The following is a 25,682-nucleotide window of genomic DNA, read 5'->3' as shown; positions in this document are numbered from 1 at the left end:
GGTTATGTGAGCTGGCAAAGTGGTCTGTGTGTCCTCACTGCCCAAACAGTGGACTAACTGCCTGGCTGTGACTTCTGCCAGTGGCTCTCAGCTGTATCTGGCAACCCTGTCGCTCCTGTTTGGCTGCTCAGTTGACATAAACTGGAATGACATTCAGTCAGTTTTCTAGTGATTGCAATCATATCATTGCTGTTGCATCTTCAGAGTTATGTTTAAACTTGATTTTGAAAAACAGAAAAGTACAATTAGTATCTAGAATCTACAAGGTCTAATAATCTTTGAGATCAACAAAATAGAAAAAGAGGTTTTTCAGAATTTCAGCATATGAGTTTTTATTGATGATCACCAGGATTGTTCCCTTTTACAGTAAATCAGCAGAAATCTACGTTTGCATTTAGAGTTGAAAGAGATCATATGGAATATTGCACTAAAGAAGAACAGAACTAAGATTCATACAGCGGCAAAAAACAAGAACTATCACAGCATCTTCTCAACAACATCTTAGGGCAAACAGAAGCAAAGCCCAATAATATGCATATTTCAGTACTATTAAGACAATTAGCTTGTTCAAATATACCTTTTTAAAATAGTATTTTTGTTTAATTCAGTTATTAAACAAGTACATTCAGGATTATAACTAATAAGATCACATGCAGAAATTGATGCACTGGCATGACGTATGGGCAAATGAATCCATTATTTTCCGAACATGGGACTCAGGATCATGAAACTGAAATAAAAGAGGAGGTACCTTTTGGTAGCATGTTTGCTTGTTGAGAAGGAGAATTACACAGATGCTAAGTTGTTCTGAAATGAAAACTGTTCACAAGAATAAGTTTGTATCACCTAGTTTGATTGGTATATACAAGTCTATGTAAGTACAGGAGTTGTACCGTTCTTTTGTCTTCTTTCACATTTCAAGTCATATTCAGGAGAAGAAAACCTCGCAACTGTAGTTTGTACAGTTTTCAGTTGTGGGGCAGCCCTCTGCAAACCATTTTTTTCAGTTTTCTATCAGTAAGACAGTGACACATCAGTATTGAAATCAGCAATAGTCGAATGAGTCTACAGTAATTCTTTGACAAATCACTCATATAAATACCTCAGTCTTTCTCTGCAATCGTTTCTAACACTGTGCCATGTGCATATTAGCTAGTTCTTTGTTTTGTTCAAGCAGCATCCAGCAAAGCAACTTATACATTCAATAATATTAAGTTAGTGCATTCATTACTTACACAGAGTTCTGTGTACAGCAATCACAGCTAATCAATAAGACCAGACAGTGCTTGTTACTAAGGCCAAACATTAAAATATATCTATACCTTTGGACATACAGTACGAGATCCCATTTTAGCATAGTCTTCTATCAAAAATACATTTTGTCCTTGGTGTTTGTTTATGTTGTGAAGAGTAGAGAGCATTTTCAGTCAATTTGTTTATTGGCTCACTTCATTTTTCGAAGGCCTAGAGGTAATTCCATTGCTTTGGCCACTTCGAACTTCCCACAGCTAACCTTGTGCGTTCACAGCTAAGAGGAATACTTCGAGACCCTGCCGCTGAAAACATCTTGAGAATATCCTTTCAAAAAGCGAAACATACTCACTGACTTAAAACAAGAATCAGTGATTACTGAAATGCCTAACAGTGAATCACACACCTTTGAAGAACCAATTAAGACATAAACTGAGCAGGCTCACTTGGCTGCTTGGGTTAAAGACCTTGTAACAGCTATGTTTCAGCATAGGAAATGGCACAACCAGTTTACCACAAAAAGAATTCATTCATTCGTGAGCAGCAGTGGGTTTACAAGATTACTATGACTAAAGTGTGGCTAGCTGTATGTCACAGAGTGCAGGACAATGCAATATCACTAAGAACTTATTTCATATACAGTCACAGTCTTGCTTTCAGTCCAATCTGCATACGGCAAAGAAAATAAGAAATATATTTTCAAATGTGACAAATTCTCGCTGGCTTTTTAAAATTTCAATATTAACAAACTGAATAAAAAGATACAGGCATTGTGTATTATGATTTAGAAAATTAAATATGTAAATAATATCGACAAAATCAACCAACCAATGTCAATGTGTTAATACTGTTGCTGTAAAATAAATCTCACGAAACGTATTAAGGTATGCTATAGAACACATAATTCAAAGTATTTTATATTTTGTGGTTTGAAATAATTGACTTCTAGTGGTTTAAGATTAGTCATAGTCGGTTCTTCACTCTCAAATCACTCAACTGAATGTAACTGTTGGATGTTAGTTCCTCTGTATGATGGACATACAAGGTAATACATGAGTGTATACATTTGAGACGTACTAGATTCAATCAACCACATTCCATTAAAGCTTCAGTACATAACAGGAATACCTCCAGATAATTAATACAAGTTTGCATTTCTTTAAAATAAATTAATAATTTGTTATTTACCTAAATATTTACATGCAGTGTAACCACCTATACACCTTGCTTGTATGGCTCCTTTACAGTCTATAAATCTGCTACCATACATGGTGCAAAATTTCCCAAACATCTCATTTTGGGACAAACACCTTAGAATAGGGGATAATTCATTCTGTATTACTGTACATACATAAGGCTGCTAAGGACTCATCATTAAGATCTGGATAATGTTCAAAAGCACATCAGCTCTATTAATCATTTCCACACTATTTAAAATGCTTCTGCATTTTTTTCTGTAAACTATTTTGTCATATTTAGACAGTTAATGCAGAAGGCACATGAGGGGACCCTTGCTCTCTGCTGATACAGTGTATAGGCTAAATAATGCACACTTATTCTTGAAGCTGTCATTTACATTTACACCTACAAACATGTCTGTACTGCTACATGCACCACTGAAAATCAATGCCATTCAATGTAACTCTAATTTGTAATGTTTTGTTGTGTTTGTTTGTTTGTTTGTTTTAAATAACCTTTAAATGTCACCTCAGAAAAACGAAGACTGTGCTGACACTTTAAACTATCAAGACACCCTTGAACTCAAAACTTCGCTCTATGAATCCTCTACTGTAAAACATCACTTATTTCAGCATGTGCAAGCCCTCTGACTAGTACTCTTGACACTATTATGAAAAGTTCTGAAATCAGACTACTGTCCAAGCCCTAGAAAATCATATTACTGGCAATAAACTATCATAAACTCTATCTGATTTCACTCTTAAACAACTTAATCAACATGTAAATGGTCAAGTAAATGACAGACGATACACGTTAAAGTAGCTGCCCTAGCTATTAGTCTGTATGAATACACAAAGACTGTTCTGATCATTAAAGCAGAGCCCTCATGCTTTAGTTGAACTTAATATAATACCAATCACTGAGGAGATCCCCCTTTTAACATTGCTATCTAATATAGGTTCTTTACAGAATGCTACACACAAGCTGCACTGACTGGTTCTTGACCCTTTTGCATCAGCCACTATGAGTACACAAAAGCCCAGTCAGCAAAAATAACACTGAGCTGCTGGTATATGTCATCTACAGTGCCATATTCTTAAAGGCACATACAGACATATACAGCCTCCAGTAATACCACACTGCTGAGATAATTGAGCAGATGAAAATGTTTCCTTAAGGACACAGATTTTGGATTTTTTTTTTTCAGGATCTGTATAGATTCTGTTAATTGACAATACAGGATTAAGATTTGGCACTTACATATCCTGTGTATGAGCATCTGTTAGCTTGTTTATTGGTTTGTCTGCTTGCTTACTTTCGCTGGTATGTGTACAGTATGTGCCTTTTCAGAATAGTGTGATTTAAGTCTCCTGTGGTAGAACTTTATATTCACAGCCATTATACCTGACCATCAGCCACGACAGTTAGACATTTTCTAGACTATCAAAGTGCATGTTATTAGTCCTCTCGAAACAAAATTACACTCCTATATTCATTGTTTGTTTTCCTAGATTGAGGTTAGAGTAAATGTTTACTGAGGCATGCTAACATTCATAATGAAGAAACAAGGGTAGGATGAGGTATGCTATTAAAAAAATAGCAGAGGGTATGTTTTTGTGCTTCAAATTGAAATTTAGGTCAAGGCATTTGAACATGAATACTTGTCTCTTAAAGATATCACCATTGAGAATACAAGTAAACTAAATGTGCAACAAACCTCAGCTAATGCTAGCTCATACAGCGTCTAGTAATTCAAATTCTTCACCTAAGCCTTGCAGACACAATCAAATAATATGTAGGTGTGAATCAGGAGTCTAAACCAAAGCTTATAAGGCCTTGTTTGACAGCACTAGGATCTGTGGCCGTTGCAGGCTAAGATACAAACTATAAATGGCAGTCGATGGAATACAAGGCTGTGGGTGGTAAAGAATACACCATCTAAGTCTTAAGGAATGATGAGAAATGAATGTGTAAATAATAATAAAAATCCTGCCTAAAATTCAATTTTGCAGGCAGGGAAAGACTCATCCTGCATGACCACTGTGCTGCTGCTGGCCAGGACCATTATGTTCAGATCCTGCTGCTTCTCATGAGTCTGCTGATACCAGTCACGAGTCACCTCTGTGTCATGGGTAGGGATCAGGGTTACCTATAGAAGGAAAATGTCATCACTGATGGTTCTCTATTGAAAAGCAGATGTTCATCATTGATAGATACCCACTGATAAATCAGTTAAATGGTTTGACTTCACAAAAACCACTGCAGAAAGTGACATCCTGGCAAGTGAAAACATTTTAAAACTTGGTAATATATCACTGCTGTCAGAACAAAACCTTGTATATCCAAAATGGTAAATTTACAGGAGAAGGAAAAATAAATATTTTACTTTCAATGTAGGTCAATGGAACCAGATTTGTTTCCCCAAGTCAGTTTAGTCCATTTCTTTTGGTCCTTTCGTTGTGAAATTTGCACACAATGTTAAGGGAAATGGGCATTTGCAAATTTTGTCAAAAACTGAAAAACAACAAAAATGGATACAAGGTTTTTTCAGACAGCAGTGATATCTAATAACATCATAATACATTATATGATTATAATAATCAACCTGTTTTCACACTGTTACTTGTTTGCAAATTTATCCAGTGAAATTGTCTTAATCTATTAGTAAATACGTTTGCTTGTTTCAAGACATAACACAGATTGTGAAATGAAACTAGCAAAATTATAATAGAATTATAATTTCATAAGATCAAATGATTTTAAACAAGTTTTTACTTTTTTCAATACTCTATCATTACAGTTTATCATTACTACACTCTTAAAATGAGTTATACTAGACTTATCAACACGATTATTCCACATGCTAAGACTTTTATTATTTTTATTATTTTGCAGTGTGTGGAGTATAAGAGGCCTATGTGAATTCTTTTTGGGAGAGTACCTGTAGATTGGTTCCCCACTGTGCTTTGCCTTCAAGCAATGCGTCCAGAACTGCACGGCTAGGTTCTCCGCTGCCTGGGTCATTTCCACTCACTACGTAGTACGCAGCGCGCACCCGCTTGAAAAATTCTTGGTCAACATTTTTAGCACTGCAGTGATTTGGAATGTAGGCAAGGTCAACATAGAAAGGTGGTCCAGGTGGAACACCAGAATTGGACTTCTGATTGGAGCCTGAAGGGTCAAAAAAAAAAGTTAGGTTATGATTTTAAATCAAGCACTAACACAATTTTTTGGGGGGCTGCAACAATGAAAAAGCATACCTGTATTGCTCTTTACACCATTGACAAGCCCTTTTCCTGAATAGCTCTCTCCTTTAGAGCCTGCTGTCTCAGACATTCGAGACAGTCGAAGTGTCTTCTCAGAATCTAATCTTTTAAGAGAAGGGGTATGAGGCGAGGAGTCTTTGGATGCCTGTTTTACAGGTGTTGTGGACCTTCTGCTCCTAGCATCACCTTTACGTGCTGGAGATGCAGACTTTGGCTTCCCCAAGGTCTTCCTTAACCCTTTGTTGGTTTTAAGGTCTTTCTTGATGGGTCGCTCTGTGTGGGTTTGCCCATTAAGAAGAGCTTCTGGATCCACCATGCACACATCTGGGTGGGGGGGTTGGGGCACAGGGTCTTTCATTGGGGCCGGTGGAGGATCATGGCTCCTCGGAGAGGATGAGTGATGACCACTGGTTGCTGTGGTAGAGGTTTTGTCAACTGGTAGGTGCTCTGTATCTTCATCTGAGTCAAGGTTTCCTTCAGCTGTGATGGATGGACACTCCTCAGTCTCAGGTGGCACGTCTGAGTCAGACTGAGAAGGAACTGACTCACTTAGAGAGGTGGGAGGAGTTTCTTCTCCGCCTGCAAGTGATACTCCATGTCCAGTTGCCATGGCACTAGAAGGGGCATGTGTTGCCTCTTTACTGTCTCCATGGGAGCTGTGGGCATGGTGACGCTGCTGTCTGTGAGATCTCCTCTTAACAGAGTGCTGTTCACGTTCATCATCAAAATCATCCTCCCTTGAGCAGTCACTTCTGCCATCCTCCTCACCCTCTTCACTGGATAAATGATGTGGGCTCGGGTTAATAAACGATGGGGACAGTTCTCCCTTGCAGTGTTTGTATAATGGAGGTGAGCGAGAGGAGCTGGCCTCCATGCAGAGATCAGAAGGTCGAGTAAAATCCTCCTCTGACGTCTTGGATGGCTTAGAGGATGAGGTCTGTTCACTCGATGAAACTGACATATCATGAGTTTGATCTTTTTTCTCTTCTGAGTCATATTTCAGGAGCTCTCCCTGAACTTCCTCCATTTCCATTTCTTCACAGATATCCTCTTCATCACCAGGTGTTGCTCTCAAGCATGTAATGGTCTCCTGCCTTGTTTCAGAAGCAGAGGTGCTTTTTTGACTGGATTCCTGTGCCTCTGTGTTCTTGGTATCTTTTTCTGGCAACTCTGCTTTTAGTTGTTCCTTTCTCTCTTCTGACTTTTCTTTAGACTCTTCTTCAATCTTTTCCTTAACATTCCCCGGTTCTTTTTCTCTACCCTCTTTTTTCACCTCCAACACTACATCAACCATTTCTTTGCTCTCTTCCTCACCCTTTTCCCTCAGAGCTTCAATTGGTAGCTCTTGCCCCTTCAATTCAGTATCAGTCTTTTCATGTTCCACTTCTTCATCCTTTTGTCTCTGTTCTTTCCCTGTTTTCTTTTTGTCCTCCTCCATCTTTTCCATGCCTGGGACAGGTTTATGTTCTTCCTGCTGGTCCTTTTTCTCTTTTTCAATGTCAGCTTCCACATGCTCCTTTTGAACCTCATTTTTCTTCTCTTCTTTCTCTTTTTCCCCCTCTTCCTGTTTCGTACCTGGCAGGCCTAAGGCCCCAGCCACAACTGCTTCACTTATTTTGCTTGAAACATTTTGAGAACTTGTGCAAACTTCTGTTGGTCCTTTTGAGGACCTTTCTGCAGAGTGCTGCTCTGATTTAGTTGAGGCTTTGAAATCATCATGTGGTTCAGGCAATGTTTCTATGCTTCCTTTTTGAAGGACAGATCTGCCACATTCAATTCTACAAGGTAAAGTGCCTTCATCAATATTGCTTGCATGACCTTCAGGTTCAATGTCAAAGGATTCTTGCTGGCAGTCTCTGTCTGCTGAGTCAGCTTTCTTTAATGGCGCAATATCAAATATAACTGATGTAGCTGAAGGAGCTTCAGACTGCAGAGATGTAATTTTGGCAGAATCAGGTTCTTTTGAGCACTTTGAGTCAGCTACAAATATATCTTTTTGGTCAAAGGGCTGATCTTTGTCTGATTTTATACTTGTTACTTCTTCTTCTGACTTTTCCTCTGCTGATGATGCTTGGTCTTGAAGGAAAGATTTTGTCTCCTCCAATGGGCTTAATGGAGAAAACCTTGCAAGACTAGATATTGACTCAGCTGTTGTTGTTGCTGGTGTGAGTTTTTCAGATACTTCCATGTATTCATCTCTTGACTGTACTCCAGAGCTTAAGCAGGGTAGTTCTTCCTCTTTGAGAAAGGAGTACTCATATGACATACTATCTGCATCTGACCTCAGAAGAGCACTTGGTATGGTAATAGGGGTGCCTATCCCCTCTGCAAAGTGCTGACCTGTTGAATATGAGGCAGAGGTTGATGAGGAACTGTAGGATGAGGATGAAGACTGTGTTGCATCGGTCTGGGCACCTGTCAAGGATTCTGTTCCCTCGGTTTTTTTATCCAAGGTCTTCTGTATGTCATATTCATGTTTGTCCTCAGTGGACTTGCTTAGATCTTTTTCCTTTGATTGCTCAGAGTCCTTGCTGTCCATATCATGATGATAACCATGTACAGATGCAGGCCCTGATGTAACTGTCTCACTTTTTTCTGATGGACCTTGACAAAGAGTGGAAAAGGTGCTAACTCTGTCTTTAGCTTTCTCACTTTCCAAAGGGTCTTCTGAAGCTTCTGATGTATCTTCCTCTTGTTTTTCACAAGTGTATTCTGATTCATATATCTGCTTCTCCTTATCTTCTTTTGTCTCACTTAACTTGGTATCACTGTAATCATCGGATGCTACTTTGGTCTCCTTCTCAGACATCTCTCTGGCACCTTTTTCCATATCCAAGTCACTAGCATCATCTTCACCTTCCTCTTCCTCTTCCTCGTAGTCATCCTCTTCCTCTGCAAATATCTTTTGACTTTTGACTGGGTATGTTTCTGTCTCTCCACTTGCCATTAATGATTTGCTGGTCGCAGGACTTTCCCTGCTTGCACTCTCAGATGCAAGGACATTGTCATCTACATGATATACCTCAGTACGAGATGTAGCAGAAACCTGAGCAGCTCCATCCTCAGGGGATAATCGACCAGACATATCTTTCTCTGGTGGTGAGTGCCTTCCAGGGGAAAATGGGTCTTCTTTGCTGGGAGATAAATCTAAATCTTCTTTCACTTGCTTTGCTGAACCCACATCTGTCTTATCGCTCTTCGTGCCCTCACTCTCTGATACGTTCTCAGCATGAGATGAGGTTACTGTTGTGGTCTGAAGGCTTAACTGATCTTGTAATGGAGAAAACAGCCCTTGTTGTGGTGCCCCAACAGTCACATGAGTCTCAACTTTTAGAGATGATGTTGTGTCATCACAAACCTCTGTATGAAGTGCCGACTTTGTATCTTGCCCTTTTGCCTCTTTCTCTTTCTCAGGCTCTGACATATCAGGATGTAACGGAATGGAGGCAGAAGTGCAAGGCTGTTTTACTGGTACTTCAGAACAAGTATCCTCTTCTTCCTTGCTATGGAGAGAAGAGCGTGTGTCCTCCTTCACAGTTTCCTTCTCTTTCTCTTTCTCCTCCCTTACTAACTTCTCTGATTTGTCTTGGATGTCACTGGAGGAACAGCTTGATCCAGAGTCAGGAATGGTTCTATTGTCATATGTCTCTACATAAGTAAAACTCTTGTCCATGTAAGGGGTATCTAGTCTTTCTCTATCTAACTCTTCTTCTTGGTAACTCTCCTTATTGTCTTGTTCCAAAGAGGTACTGAGTCCACCCAGGATACTTGTCTTTGTCTCAGAGAAAGATGCATGGTAATCAACCTTGCTGAATGACACTGGTTCTTCATCACTTTGTTCATCTACGTGGCTTGCAGCTCCCTGCAGAGATGACTGGCTGGCCCTTCTATTGTCATGTACATCTACGTCAAGGTTAGAGCTAGGATATTGCTCAGTGTCTCTGTCATGTTCACTTGAGAGAGGTTTTTCATAGGGCTCATATTTGGATGTTTCATAGCTCCCTTTCTCAGGTTGACATGTGATGCCGTCGTCCATTTTCTCTTTCTCTATTTTGGTCCTTTCCTCAGCAGTCTTTTTAGAGTACTTTTCATCAGTGCTGTCTGTTTTTTGAAAATATGAGGAAGATTTTTCCAACCCTGGAGAGGCCATTTCTCGCTCTCCTTCCATTTCTCTCTCCACTTCTTTTTCAGGTTTAACAGTGTCTGTTGAGAGTGTCTGTGTTTTAGGCATGTTTGACTTTTCAGAACTTGTCTGAATGGTGGTATGGGTTGTTGGCTCTGTCACTGTTGTAATACTATGATCTGCAGGAGCTGTGGGGACTGAGGTTTTCACGGTCTCTTCACTTTCCTTCTCTATCCCTGGTGAAAGCCTAGCTGAGTCTGTGCGCACACCTTTATCGTCTAAATTAGTTATCATTTCCTCTTTTTCACCCGTTGTGGGTGACATTTGTTCAGCACAACTGTCCTTTGTTTCCTCTGAGGCCCATGGTTCCACTGACAATGGTCTTGAACCTGCACCCCCCATGCAGATGGCATCACCTTCATCTTCCTCTGTACTTTCTTCATTGTCAGAGTATTTTTCAGGAAATTCAGAGCCTAACACTGTTTTCACTCCGCTCTCTATTTTCTCAGTTATTGACAGTGAAGCGCCATGTTTAATCTCAACACATTTCTCTTTATAGTCTAAATTCAATTTGGCACCAATGTCCATTTTCTCTGATATTGCTGGTAAAGTTTCTGTTTCATATGTTAACACAGTATGGTGCTCATCATCTCCTAGCTGCTGTGTTTTAGATGTAAGGTCTGTCTGATATTCCAGATCTTCTGCCTCAGAGCTTGACACCGATATTTCTTTTGGAGATTCTTCATGAGATGACTTTTCAACCTCTTGATCTGTTTTTTCTGGGATCACTGATTTAAAGGTATCAGCTTCTTCCTTAGACTCTAAATCAAGTTTAGAATCCACTTCTGTTTTTGATTCAGATGAAGGGATTTGTTCAGGCAATGATTTGGTGGGACTGCTGGGAGCTGCTTTAGATTCTAATTCAAGCTTTAAATCAAATGTTTCATCAGCTCCTTTTTTCCGTTCTGCAGTTTGGTCCAGCTTAGAAATGTCATCTGCTTTTTCAGACAGTGACTCCAGAGGTTGTGGTTTGCTTTCTTCCACATGCTTTTCTTTAGTTTCTTGATCTTTGTCAGAAGTTACACTTGTGGACACAGTTTTTTCAATAAAGACCTCTTCTGCCTTTTTCACTTTAGAATCCTGGTCTTCTTTGTCTGCTGATTCAGTTTTCTCAGATGTGGACTTTAAGACTTGGGCTTGGTCTTCTTCCATATCCTTATCCTTAGGTTCATGATCTCCTTTTAGTGAAATATCAGATTTTTCATGAGCTGATTCTAGTGTTTTTGTTTGAGATGTGATGTCTTCCATGATCTCATCTTTTGATTTTTGACCCTCTGCTGTTGCTATGTGCTCGGATGTAAAAGTGGTTTGAGGATGGCTCTGCTGTCCATCACTGTCCTCAGAACTTGTCTCTGTTTTCTTTGCAGCTGACTGTGGCAATTGAGATTTGATGTCTTCTGTGTCTTGATATCCTTGATCTGTTATGCAGATTGAATCTTTTTCTTCTGAAACGACAGATGTTTCAGGTGTGCTCAATTCTTTATATGTAGATTCATATTCTGTCTTGGAAGTAACATCTGATTTTTCTGCCATAGGTATTGTTTCTTCATGTTTCTCTGTAGACTTCTCGTCAAGCTTGCACGCTACATCTGACTTCAGCTCCAGAGGCCCAGTTTCCTCTTTTTGTTTCTCCTTAGAAACCTGATCCTCTTTCACCACCAAATATGTTTCATTTGATGGGGCCTGACAGACTTCAGGCTGGCTCTCTTGTATTGGTTTGTCTTTTGATTCAAGGTCAGATTTTAATAGTGAATCAGATTTTTCTGATGTTGATGGCTGTGTTTTGGATTCAGTATCTTCTAAAACTGATTTTTTCAATTCTTGTTTTGGTTTGCAGACTAATTCCAAGTCTTCTGAAACTACAGGCTTTGTGATTTGAGATTGACTAGTTTCTGTGAGTTTGTCTTCAGGTTGAAAATCTGATTGTGTGGCTACATCTGGTTCTTCTAAAGTGTGTGTTGTTAACTGGGTATCATCCATAGGCTTTGTAGATTCTTTCTCACCTTCAGAAGTTAAATGTGTCTCATCTGACTTTAAGGCCAGACTCTCCATTTTCTCCATTTGTTTATCCTTATGCTCTTCAACCACACTGGTTGGTAAATCTATGACCTCTGTAATTGACTGACTCATGACTGTATGCTTATCTTTTGACTCATCTGCTGTTGAGGTGACATATTCTGTTGAAGCTGGGTGCTGTATTTCAGATTCAATGTCTTTTGTAGGCTTTTTTGTAGATTCTTCCTCACTTTCTAAAGTACGTATTATTATTTGAGTATCGTCCACAGGCTTCTGAGTTTCCATTTTCTCCACTTGTTCCTCCTTATGTTCTTCAACCATTTTGGTTGCTAAATATTTTACCTCTGTAACTGACTGACTCTCCACTACATCTTTTGATTCATAATCATCTGTTTTTGAGGATACACATTCTGCTATGGCTGGCTTCTGAATTTGAGATTTGATGTCTTCTGTGGTCTCATCTTTACTTTCTTTGTCCATTTTGGCTATAGCTTCTGTTTTGTCTGGTAGCACTGAGATCTGGTAACGTCTCTCTTCAATAATTTCTTTAGAATCCAATAGTTGTGCTTGAGATATTGTTACTTTTGTCTCCTTTTCTTCTGACTTTTGATCACCTTTGTGGGATGCATCTCTGTCTTGTAAAGTCGACTGCAGAGATACAATTTCAGTAACTTCTAATTTCTTTTCAGTCATCTGATCCAAGTTATCTACCACTGGTGAGACTGATACAACAACAGGTTCCTCTGTATATTTTGTTAACGAGACATCAAATGTTTCAGCTTTTAAATCTGATGACTTTAGGTCCACAGGTTGTTTAATGGCCATATCTCTGGATTCATCAACCAGGGTTGAGGGTAAATCTGCCTTTTCTGGTGTTGACTCCAAAATCTGTGGCTGTTTTTCTTCAACTTGTTTCTCTTTAGATTCTACATCCTTCTTGGGGGCTATTTCTGTCTCTTCAGGTATTTTTTCAGAAATCTCAGCTTGGAAATCCTCTTTAGGAGGCATATCTATTTTCTCTGATCCTGAAATTAGACCTTGCTCATGTGCAATTTCTGTCTGTTTTTCTTTAGATTCTAAAAATGACAGAATAGTTTCTTTATCAGTCTCTGGCAGAGAGGTTTGCTGATAATCTTCTTGTTTCTCATCTGCATCCTCTTTCTCATCTTCATAAAGCTCCTTTTCTTTCTCCTTTTTCTCTTCTTTTTCTACAGAGGATTTAACCTCAGAGGATTTACCATCATGATCATCAAGGAAATGACTTTCCTTTTCCTCTGCAATTGTGACTTTATTACAAATGCTGAAATCATCTTCATATTTAACTTCATCCTCTTCTCTACTTTTTTGCAGCAGTGCCATATTCTCTGCTGATAAATCTTCCTTTTTCAGTAAAGGCTCGTCTTTTTCAGTCACTGGAGCTGTCACAGTGGTGGGCTCTTTTGTGTCTTGGATTTGTGATATGTCCCCTTCTTTTACTAGCAACTCAACCTTCTCCTCCTTCTGTACTTCTTTTTCACCTGCTTTCATAACCGTATCTGGTGCAACCTCTTCAATGTCTGTTCGCTGTTTTTCACTCTCCTTTTCAACTTGAAATTCAGAGGGACAGATGGCCCCCTCCTGTTCTTGTTCCAACTGTTCAGGGAACACCCTGGACTTATCTTCAACAGGTGACATACGAAGAGGGGAGTGAGTAGCACTAGGTGGTCCAGATTGTGTAGGCGAGGCCATTTTAACAGTGCTGTCATCCGGGCTGAAGCATCTGTCTTCCGCCTCTGGAAAACTACCTGACTCTGAAACCAATGGCTTAGAAGGGACAGGTGATGTAGAGGCTGGTGTTGCAGTAAATTCAGATGGTGCATCTTCTTTAAGTGGAGACACTGTTCTTTCCTCCAGAACAGAAGGAGACACAGGTTTCTTGTCTAGTGTGGACTCCAAGGGAGAAGCCTCAGGACTCTTGGGCTTTTCACCTTCTTTGTCTTTCTCCTGGAATTTAGGAGATACAGCATATCCTTCCTGTAACTTTCCAAGAGAAATATCAACATTTGGTGTTTGATCTTCGTACTCATCCTCCTCCTCCTCCTCCTCATAGTGGGTAGTAGTCTCGATTCCCTCTATCTTCCCCTCCAAGGGAAGTGGTGGACATTCCTCTGAAGGAGGTGATTTGAAGCACTTGTCCTCTTCTAGGGAGGATGTTGGAGAGATGGTTCCAGCAGAGTGCAGATAGTCTTTGCCTTGGGTAGCTTCTGTTTGGGTTATGGGATGTACACTGTTTACTGTGTCGAGAAGTAATGAGCTCTTTCCAGTGTCCTCAGTCTGAGGTGCTGTGACAGACGCCACTGACTGATCCTCAGTAACAGAGGTTGGAAAAGACGACAGTTTGTCATATTCAGTGATTGATGTAGCTGAAGAGACATGTTCCTCCTCAGCCAACGGAGCAGCTATTATGCTGGTGTACACCGAAATAGCAGGCTCTTGGATGCCAGTAAATGCTTTTGCAGGTCCTTCACCCATGGCTTGCATCTCTTTCATGCCATGGATTGCATCAAAGGAGCCTGTTTGATCTGGTACTGAGACATCATACGTGCCAACTTCATATTGAAGGTAAGGTATCCTGTCCTCAGATTCCTCGTGAATCTCCTCATCTGAGATTGTTTGTTCAGTTTCTGAGTAACCTGGTATTGTTTCATCTTGAATATATGACAAACTCTCTGCTGCAGCAGCTCCTTGGACTGTGGATGTAACACCAGCTGTCAGACCTCCCACATTAGATAAGTATGCGTCCTCATCGTCTTTGGCCAATAGAGTCTCCTCACTCATCTTGTGGTCCTCCTCCTTCGTTAACTTCTCATCAGCAACGTCTTTGATTTCTTCATCCGCAATAGCATCCAAGTCCTCAGCTTCTTCCAACTCTGCTTTTTCAACATACTCATCTTCCATCTGTCCTTCTTCAACTTCAGTCTTTATTTCAGTCATTGCTTCCCTTTCGCCGTGCTTCTCCATTTCTTCAACCTCATGTTTTCTGTCAGCTCCTTCCAAATCTTTGCTGTCTTTTACCATTCCTTCATCTTCTTCATCTCCTATGCCCATGTCCTCTTCCACCTCTATTGTTTTCTTTTCAACTGTAACCACTTCCTCTTCCTCTTCTTCTTCATCCTCTATGGCCGTGCCTTCATCCTCATATTTATCACTCTCCAGTCCTTGTCGTTCCTCTGCAGTTTGCTCAGGTTCAATTTTGATTTCTTCTGTAGTTGGCACTTCTTTTTCTGGAGATCCTGGTTCCTGTATACCTGTTGCAGTTTGTGAAACAAGAGCATCTTCTTTCTCACCAGTAGTATCTGCACACGGACCTACTTTTTCATCAGCTGGTTGTTCTGAAGGTGTGAGGGAACATTCCTCTGGCTTAGGCTGATTTACCAGTTCAACTGGTGTCTTTTCTCTCAGCTCTTCAAACTCCTTGGTCAAATCTTCTGGAGTTGAAGGAACAGATTTGACTTCTCCTGTGCCATTCTCCTGAGTCTCAGACTGAGCCTTCTCAACTCGGGATTCTGCAACAGGCTCTGCATTTTCCACCTTAGCAGTCTTGCTCTTTACTGTTTTGGGTTTCCCTTGGGTTTTGGCCTTGTGAAGAGTTTTCCTGACCTCTGGTGTGAAGGGTTTTAGATCAGGTTTGGTAATTTTCCGCAGTTCGGGTTTTGAAACATCCTTGGTCTTTATTTTTTTCTCATCTTTTTTCACAGAGTCATCTTTTTTGATTTCACGTTTTTCTTTCTTAATCTCTTTCTTTTCTTTATCTTTTTTCTCATCCATTTTGGATGCCCTTTCTTTTGTGAATTTTTTCAGTGATTTCTCCTTCATTAACTTTTTCTTTTCTGTTACCTCAGTTTTTGTTTTCAATGGCTTAGTGTGTTTTTTCTCCTCTTTTTTGTCAGACTTGTTCTCCTTGACAGATTCAGTTTTTGTCTCAAGGATGGATGTGTCCTCCTGTCCATCCAGTTCTTTCTTGAAGGTCTTTGTAGGTGTGTGCATCTTGGGAGATGACTTAAGACTTTCTTTGCTGTCTGTCCTTTGCTTTAACTTTGTCTGTTTTACAGCAGAAGGTGAGACACCAGAAGCTATGTCCTTTTGTGTAGCCACTGGATACCTCAAAAAGTCAAGGTGTTTTAGCTTTTCAAGACCTTCAAGGATTTTGTTCTGTGGTGCATTGCCAGGGAACAGAACTCTGACAATCTTCTCTGTTGGGTTGGCAGGAAGCCAGACCACAAGAGCTGTAACAGATGTTAAGTACGGAACAGATATTTCACCCTCTTTTCCATTGGGGAGCACAATCCCAGTTTTGGCCTTGCTGTTACCAGCCCACTTCTGCATAAGAAACTGCATTTCCTTACTGTCCTTCACTGGATTAAGGACAAACATTTCTAACCTGCCCACACCCATCTTGTGAAAAAGTGTGATGGGTTCAATGGTATTACTAACTACACGGAAAAGAGGTTCAGGCTTAATTCCAAGCTTGTCAAGGTACTGCAATGTCAAAGAAGCTTCTTCAATACTGCGTTTGACTTTTAAGTTTGATTCAGAGGTGCGGAGCTTCTCTGGTACATTGAAGAACACAACTCCAAGCTCTGGTGAAATGAGGTTCTTCATCCAGTCGCTGTATGTAGTTGAGCCTTGTGACTGCTCTTCCTCTTGCTCTGCTATCTTCCTCTGAAGGAGCCCATTGATACCAGGGAGATTGTCAGCACCAATGTGAGTGAGCAGAATGGAATCAATACGATCTAAGTGTCGGACAAGTTTCCAGAAACATGATTTTCTCTCAGAGCCGCCATCAATCAAAATATTGAAACCATTGACTGCGAACAGGGCAGAGTCTCCTCTTCCTCCAGGGAAGATGTAGCAGCAAGGCTTTGACAGTTTGAGAAATCCTCCAGAAGTGGGTGGCTCAAGTAGGTCAAATGGGGATGGCACATCTACTGTTTCGGAAATGTACTCTGTGAACTCTGTGACGCCCTCCATTTTGGGAAGTATGGGCTCAGGATTCAATTTATAGTCCAGAAACTCCCTCAGACACTGCCCCAGGGAGGTCCAACCTGCCTCAGCTCGGCAGGACACAGTGAGCGTTGCCCGCTGCCCTGGGTCTGCTTTACCCAGCAGATAAGTGACCTACATATGGAGAAAGACAGAGTCAGGCAACATGCTGACTAGTGGTCCAACAGTACTCTAAAATATCTGGTCAAGTAAATGTTTAGTGCTTCATTAGACTTCATATGAAAATCTAATTACATTTAATTTGATTACCGGATTTGATGCAAAGTGAAGATTCCACGATAAAGGCCTCTGACTTACCCCAGGATCAGCAAAGACACGTGATAAGGCTTGATAAGTAAACACTCCAGTTTGAAGAAGCAGGTCACCTTGGTCCGAGTTCTGCCCACTCAGGACCAGTAGCTTGTGCACAGCTGGGTCAGACACAAGAGAATGGATCTAGGACAAAGGCAGAGACACAGAGGGCAGTTTAAAAAGACATCACAAAAGTTCTTTGCCTTTGTGTTTTAGGAGGTCAAATAGGAATTTATCTGCTTGGTCTATCCTAACAAGTCTATGTTTCAGTAAATATAGTAAAGTATATGAATTGTCGTTGACCAGAATTGAATGAATAGCTGCAGTCAGACTCCATACAACTTTTCAACAGTTATTTTCTGAGAAGCCTACCTCTGAAAGAACTGTATCCTCCGATGGATTGACTAAGACAACTGTCTCGAGTACATCACTTCGGTGGTGCAGAGTCCTTTGTCCTGTAAAAACATGCAAAGGTTTCACTGCTGAAGTTTAAAAGAACTGGTTTGGGCCTTTGCAAACCTCATTGTGTCCAAAGGGACTTTTGGATCAGTACACAAACTATTTCAACAAGCAAACAATTTTCAACTGCAAAGGATTCTCTGACATAAATGCATTGTAAATGTAGTCATTCATTAAAACAAGGAAAAGTTATTTTGCTATAACAGACCACAATATTAATAAAAGGAGTTAAATCTTGTAAGATGTCCATCATCAAGGAAAAAGCTTAATTTCCTATGCTATTTCTGGCCTTACAATGCACTAAAAGGATTCACTGCTCTACATGAGACAGTTTAATCTATTGGTAATATTGCAATAATTATGGTATGAATTACTGTGCTTAGGGAAGTAAATAAAAAATAATAAGTGTCCAAAACTACAAAGAATATGCGACGCTCACAAGAGACTGACTTGATAAGTTTCTACATATTTCAGTCCATAATTGCAGTTGCACATTAGGTGCATGCCACATTTTAGCTGAATCATTGCTTTACAGGCAAGCCACTGAAAAGTAAGTCTATAAAGTGCTTAATTCAGCAGTGTTGCCATAATTAATCCTAAACGGAATGCCCATTAAGAACAATGCATTGATTGACCAATCATATTAAATGGCAGCTGTAAGCATCATTGGATAAATTCAATCAGGAGATATGCAGATTGAATATCATTGGGTGGTAAGCTATATCTGTTTCTAATATATAATATATATAATATAATAATAATAATAATAATTTAATATAGAAATGCATTAAATAGACCCACTTTAATACTTTCATGTTTATTTGTTGTGGTTTAATATTGCAACATTGAGAAAAATTTGCAGTAAATTCTTAAGGAGTATTGTTAACAAGATATTACAGTGGTTTAGATTACAGACAGCTGGTGAGGACTAAAGGGTCAGGGTTTAATAAGTATAAATGACTGTAAGAGGATATCTAGACAAAGCTGACAGTGGGTGGCAGGGAAACCACATGCCACAACTACAAAAAGGGATCCTTTATTCGCCTTCATCTCAATGGACAAACCCAAACAAACATGATCTTTTCAACTGTAGAAAATCTGTTAGGAGATCAGCCCATATGGGGGAATTGGAGAGTACAGCATCAAAGGAGCTGGTTCCCAAGCTGGCCTGAGCCCAGAGCCTCCATCAGATGGAAGCTTATATTGGGCATATAAATGTTTGCAAAAACTGTTGAGATATATTATGAGGGATGGTTATACTCACACTGCAGACAATGTTTGATACACAGTAATACAGATATTATGCAAATTATTGTTTTTCTTCTCTATCACGAGTCAATGTATGGTTAGTTTGAAAATGTATACAATAGAAAGACAAATAGAACTTCACCATCTAATGAGGTATTCTTCCCAGCATAGAGTGAAATGGACAGGCTTTTTCAGAATATATTGGTTCCTAACCAAATGACTGTTGAGAACCATTGGATGTTAACAGTATGACATGTTGTCTGTGCAGAATAAATTATTGTATAGAAGTATTATCAGAAGCTTGCCAAGTTGGTAATAATAGAGTAATTAAAGTTAGTACAATTGCCATCAGAGACAATGCAAGCTACAGTGTAAAGCTCTGTAATGCTCACATGTTCTGAATTGCGATCACAACAATATAATTTATCTAAATAATTCTGCATTTGTCGAAATGTACATTAAGGTCTAAGCTTGGTATGTTTGCCTTTGTTGTAGCCATTCAGTGACACAGCAGTTTGGAACAAGGGGATACTGAGAAACCGTCTAAATCAAAGCCTTGTCGCTTGCCTCAGGCACACAGCCCAGAGCAACATCAGCTGACTGAATAAGTAACAGATACTGTAAAGTGTTTTTTGTTTCTCACCAAAGTTATCATCCCAAGAGTTCTCAGCTGAAATGGGTGGTGGCATAGATTCCTTCCTGAACCTTTCAAACTTAACATAGCCCTGATCTGCAGTTTTGAGCAGGATGTTCAGCCAACTTCATTTTCCGTTATTCCCTCTGGCACTATTTCGCAGACATTTCACAGAGGGAGGAAGCATAACATCATAACTCTTCATAACTCCTTGTTTCAACTTAATGAAAAGGGTGCCCTATTATTTTGTTTCAAACTGTGATCTTTATCTTATATATTAGCTGTTGTATACACTTGTAGCGTGCTCTCATTTTCGCTTCATTCATGTAAGTGCTGCTTTGTTAAATGATTGTTCTTCAGTCTTTTCACAACATAAAATAGCCGGTCATTTCTCAAGCACGTCTCAGTTGCGATTCAGTCCTACCTCGATTGACCTGTTTGATATAAATATCCGCTCATGAACACCCAAAATGAGAGCGCTATGTTAAAATAAGCTCAAACAGAGCACTGACAGAACGCAGACCAAGCCACTGCACTGCTCCAGATAGTTTGCTCCAGATATAATCACCCCAGAGAGAGAGGCCTATGGAAGTCGGGAACAAAATTGCCTCATCTGAGGTGAGGCATCGGAAAGTGGCTTTTCAGAGCATTACTTAATGCCATCACATCATATGTGCTTTTCCACCTAGGCAACCTTGAGACCTTGCTGTGGTGCACATGCTCAGCAACACTGCATCTGTTTCTGCTGCTGACAAAGACACGTTTTCTGTTATCAGCTTGATGACGGTGTCAGATTGAGGGTGAGGACTCAGTATTGAGGCATTTCTCTTAAGTGCATAAAAGTAACATGTAACAGGCCAATGCCTCTTGTGCATTAACCCTACAAGTCTGTCAGTGCATAATGAGATAACAATGTTGTGTGTAAAGGGTTTACTGTAATCTCATTTTCACAAATGTGTTATTCATCCTGGATTTATTCCAGGGCAATATTAGATGAGACAGAGTACAGTTTAATTAACCACAATTTATCATGAGTCGTATCATTAGCTAGCGTTTGGCATGGAAAGACATCATATGTCTCTGTTCTCCCGAAACATCAATGTATCTGAGACTTCCTGGTTTTATCAAGCCATCCAACACTTTTTTAGAATCTAAACCTGACCCTCCTTTTTGCTGTACCTTCACAAGCAGCGAATGTCCCAGTTTCTTCATGTAATCCTAGTCCTGTGATTTGGCAGTCCTGAATGATTCTGCTGGTAAGCCAGTTATAGCCTCTGTGTTAATCGCAGCTGTGTCCACCACTTGGGCGAAGGTGTGGCCATACCATCATGCCACTGAAATTAGGACCACACTTTCTACATGCATCTGCCATATAATAATACAAAAAATCCAGACCTCTCAGCTGACTGAAATAACTCTATAAAGTGATTCACCAAACCCAGCACCAGGAAGAGATGAACGCAAGGCCAGTAGCAACCTAGGAACCATGACAGATAAACGACTATTATTATGGTTATTAGAAGGACCCTATATATATTTGGTTGCCTGAGGCACGCTTTCAATGTTTGTGCAGTTTACTGTACTAAAAAAAGTTAGAATAATTTTATGATAATAATTGTTTAACTTTTACTTTTTAACTATCTTTATCCCTTTGAATTAAATAGGCTGTGTTGGTTACTGTACCTTTACGACTGATAAATCTATGTGAATTATCTCTGTTCTGATTGGCTGCCCTGTATTGCATCAGCTGGACCACCACTTATAACTTCAAAGTGAATGGGTGCAGCTCAGCTGTTGGAAGATGCAGGTGGATATGAGTAAATGTGATGGTTTTTGTGCCACTGCAAAAATAATTAAATCAAAACAGACTGTTTGTTTTTGCTGATTATTTTCCATATGTGAACTATATGCACTAGGGTGCCATAAGAATCAAACATTTATTTCCCCAAAAAGTGAGAACAAACTTTTTTTTGTTATATAGGCCCTTTAAAGACATACATGGGGAAGACAAGAACATAAGGAAGAAGACAAATAAAGAATTTAATACATTTTGTTAAGAATTGTGTACTGCGGAAATATGTTAAACTTTTCTGAGATAAATAAACAAGAAAAGAGAAATGAGAAGACAAATAAGGACAGATATGACCAAAATGGTGACAAGGCAGGGAAAGGGCAGGAGCACATACTTGGTGCACTACTCCTGTTTCCTAGAGACAAACTCTATGCTCAGTCTTGAGCCAACTATGAGCTCAGAATCCTCACCCTGCCTATTCCCTTAGCTTGGTGCCCATATGCTTGTACCTTTCCTCTTAATTACAAGTGCAACACCACACATATTATGAGTATTAAATATTTTTCCCAGCATATCAAATACAAACCCTCACAGTCTCCTTTATTAGGTACAGATATGTCTACTTTGTATCTACAATGTCCATTTGTCAGTGCCACTGCAATACTAAGAATATTTATCACCCAAATAAGGTGCACCTAATAAAGTAGTCAGTGAATCTATATTAAAAATGCAGCCATATTTATGCAAAAATGTTTAAATCTGAGCCTGCTGAAATTTTCCAAATGTTGATATCTTTCTATTTCTAAAACAAGATAGAAAAAGACAGGGAAAACATCTTCAAAGGTTAACTTGGACAGGGCCTATTGTATAACACAGTATTGCCAGGGAATTGAGACTGAAGCAGTCAGAGGATTTACAAAAAGCTTATAGGTGGATTTGCAGACTGGCAGCAGGCAGGTTGAGAAACAGCCTGGTTTACTTGCCAACGGTAACTTAATAACACAATAACTCTTACAGTTTCCTGAAGTCTCAGTCAGGAATTACTGCATCTGGCAAGCTGCTTTACTGTACTGCGTCAACAAAAGCTTTCAGACCCAATAACACGTGGCATTGTGCACAGTTCATCCCTTATATTGGACTTAATATTAACAATACAACGTATTACATATGCTGGAATAGAATAGAAGCCTCAGATTGGTTCTTCAGAGTAATATGTCTCTTATTGGGTTGTTCAAGCTGCAGTAAGCATGACATTGATAGATTATTCATTTCAGATTTCTCAGGCTTGTTTTATTGATGTACATAAGTTGACGATGATCAAATTCCATGCAGGCTAGCTCTAATATTAATCAATGAGCATTTTGGGGACTGCATAACTGTACAACACTACATATCTGCACCCACTACAACACACTCCAGCATTCCTGATTAGCTTTAGAGACTTTGTATGTCTTACAGTTTGCAAAAGTAAAGCATTTATTTACCATCGTGCGGCACCTTTTATGCACCATCATAATATTAATGCACTTAAATTTAGATTAGAAATACAGATAAAAGATGCATTTAATAATAAATGAAGTTAAATTTCCTTTTAAAAGACTGACAGATCCATTTATAAAAATATCAAGCACTAGACAATGATGAATGCATTATCTTACACTGGCAATTATTAAGTCCAACTGAAAATAAATATAGTAAGAGGATGAAAATGTCAGATAGGAGTCTGTATGTGTTAAAAGGAAGGAATTCAGAGGATTAATCTAATCAAAAGAATTTTTTCATAATTTCTTACCATTTATATAATAAGGGGGAATTATTGAACAGCTATGTGCATTTCAAGAGAGAACTTACTGGCTTAAACCTGAAAAAGCCAGTAGGATGTAGACATTCTGACTAATTAATGCATTAAATCTATGTATTCTCTGTCATTAAAACCATGCAGCAATTTAAAATGCTTTCTCTTTCATGATATCAGTAACATGAAAAAAGGCTAAAATGTCCTAATTCCCTTTTGGATTTAACCACTGCTGCATAGAAAGGTTTTTTAAACACTAATGGTGAATGGTGATATAATAGACCTTGATACTGACCTTAAATCATTCTCTTTCTTTTTGATTTTCCAAATGACTGAACAGCTAATTCCCACTAAAGCTGATTTTTGTATGACATTGATGGCAACTGTAGCGTTTAAACCCTGATGCAGAAAAAGGCTAAACAGAGCATAAACTCATGTTTATGCACTCTTGGGACATATGATTTTAGGAAAAAAACTTATTAATTATTTAATATAGAACATTTACATTAAAAGAGGTTCTTCATACTTGCACATACGGCGGAATGAGTAACAGAAAGAGTGCAATTATAAATAGCAAGAGCTGCTTTTTAAATTGTGTACTGTATTATGCAACTCTGTCTTAACATGTTTTAAATGGGGAAATTGAACCTAATAACACAGAGCTCCAGAACTGGCCGTCTGGCACAAAACATTCAGCGCTCATGCCAAAAAATAAAAAATAAATAAAAAATGTGTGTGTGTGTGTATGTGTGTGTGTATATATACCATATAGGGAAACACTAACATGTGAAATGTAGGCCAACACTGATATCCGATATTTTTCATGTTCTTATCTGCCAATACTGATACTGATGCTGCTTTATAAATGTTTATAAAATGTAGAAACTGGGACTACAGTTACCTGCATTTGCATTACAGAGAAATGTAACATTTATTTCTAAAGGCTCCAAAAACCAGTAGAATAAAGCAAATGTAGCCCAGCATTGTCTAAACCTTTACCACTTCTGGGGTAAAATAAATTCATCATCAAACATTGTTTTGAAATATCAATCAAATCCAAACATCCATCTGATAATTTTTTATTTTTTATTACTTGCCAATGTGATGTGCATTCGATGAACGGTTCTGTACAGAACCGAAAGTGGCTTTTCTTTTTGTCACTGTTTTAGAAGTGTAAACTGAGTAACTTTCATAAAAAGTTGAGTAGAATGTAGAATGTTACAGTAATATTAAGTCAGCCACTGGGAGTGGTCCTCACCAGTGGAGCGCTGCTCAGTGCTGCAGTGCCGCCCGCACAAAAACACACAAATCCTGGATTTCAGCAGCAGTGGCACTTTGTGTGGTCTCCCACACATCCACCAACACAGTCACCCAGCAGTAGGAATTAAAGACAAAATTACTTAACATTTGGAACAGAGAAGGAAGAGGAGGAAGTTGCCTGGAAAAACAAGAATGATAGTGATGAGAGAGAGAAAGAGAGAGAGAGAGACACAGAGAGATGTTTTCACCTCACAGCAACCGATGGGAGTTCACAGCAGGGGCTTGTGACATCATGTCTCAACATCTCTCGCAGCAAATTTTACTCTGCCACAACACATTGGATCATTCCAGCACCTCACACCCCACAGAGTGCGCTTTCCACCATGACCCTATTTTCTCGAGCAGACTAGACTACTGCAACAGAGATTAATGCACCCAGCTCTCCAGTCCAGTAAAAAGCCCCATATTCTTTATCTTTAATGCATTACAAACAGCTGCCAACTGACAAGAATGAATCAAACAGTCCCACAAGCTGTTACAAAATGGCCTTAATATTTCTGTCTGCAACCCATTGACTGCAGCCTCTCAAAGGAAGCAGGATGCAGAGCATAACAGTCAGTTTCCCCAAAACATCCTAATATAGCTAGCACATGAGTGCTGGAAAAGTTTAGAGTGATAGTACTTTCTGGTGTTGGGAAACTTATATTTTCTTAATAAACAAAGACAAAACCCTTAGGCCTCTTGTTCAAATTGCAATGTCTGGTTACATATAGTATCTACTGTCCACACAAGTACCTGGCCTGTCAGGTCAAGCACCTTTCAACTCATTAATCCCCCCCACAGAGTGGCTCTTTATTTCAACGGCCCGTTCCTAAAGCCGGAAGGATTAACCAATAAGCGCAATGTCACAGCTGCTAATATAATCGGTAGGATCATTTAATAGGGACTCCAAGTGTATCGGTAAGCAGAGAGGTCAAGTTGTGTCCTTTATCTCCGTCAGCTACAACTGGAACAAGCCGCGTGAATGACTCAGTAGAGCCTGGCCTCTGACTGTCCCTGTCAGCCCGTTCCTGCCATGGTTGCTTTTAACATTGAGCCTGACAGACATGTCCTTCAGGGTCTTTTCACTCTGCCCTGTTTACTTTACAACAAAATCTAATGGAACATGAAACTCGTCCGTTCGAGCCAAATGAGCAAACAAACAAGATGCAGTCAAGGCAGGACAGCAGTGATCAGGCCAGACTGAAATGGAGGTCATCCTGAGT

General features: G+C 39.5%; 1 protein-coding gene across 1 annotated transcript in view; it reads right to left on the bottom strand.

Annotated features, from left to right (window-relative positions):
• Positions 1 to 305: 305 nt before the first annotated feature.
• Positions 306 to 25,682, bottom strand: part of map1ab (microtubule-associated protein 1Ab) — a 51,757-nt gene continuing 26,380 nt past the window's right edge. Inside the window, exons 3-7 of the mRNA XM_017690227.2 lie at positions 17,602 to 17,684; positions 17,236 to 17,373; positions 5,691 to 17,052; positions 5,372 to 5,601; positions 306 to 4,579 (exon numbers count right to left, since the gene is read on the bottom strand). Coding sequence (XP_017545716.2) covers positions 4,424 to 4,579; positions 5,372 to 5,601; positions 5,691 to 17,052; positions 17,236 to 17,373; positions 17,602 to 17,684 — 11,969 coding nt within the window. The 3' untranslated portion in view covers positions 306 to 4,423. The remainder of the gene's footprint in view (positions 4,580 to 5,371; positions 5,602 to 5,690; positions 17,053 to 17,235; positions 17,374 to 17,601; positions 17,685 to 25,682) is intronic.

This window comes from Pygocentrus nattereri, chromosome 8 (genome assembly GCF_015220715.1).
Source record: "Pygocentrus nattereri isolate fPygNat1 chromosome 8, fPygNat1.pri, whole genome shotgun sequence".
Lineage (NCBI taxonomy): Eukaryota > Metazoa > Chordata > Actinopteri > Characiformes > Serrasalmidae > Pygocentrus > Pygocentrus nattereri.
Note: the sequence above shows the minus strand (reverse complement) of the source record. Positions and strands in the feature narration are given on the sequence as shown.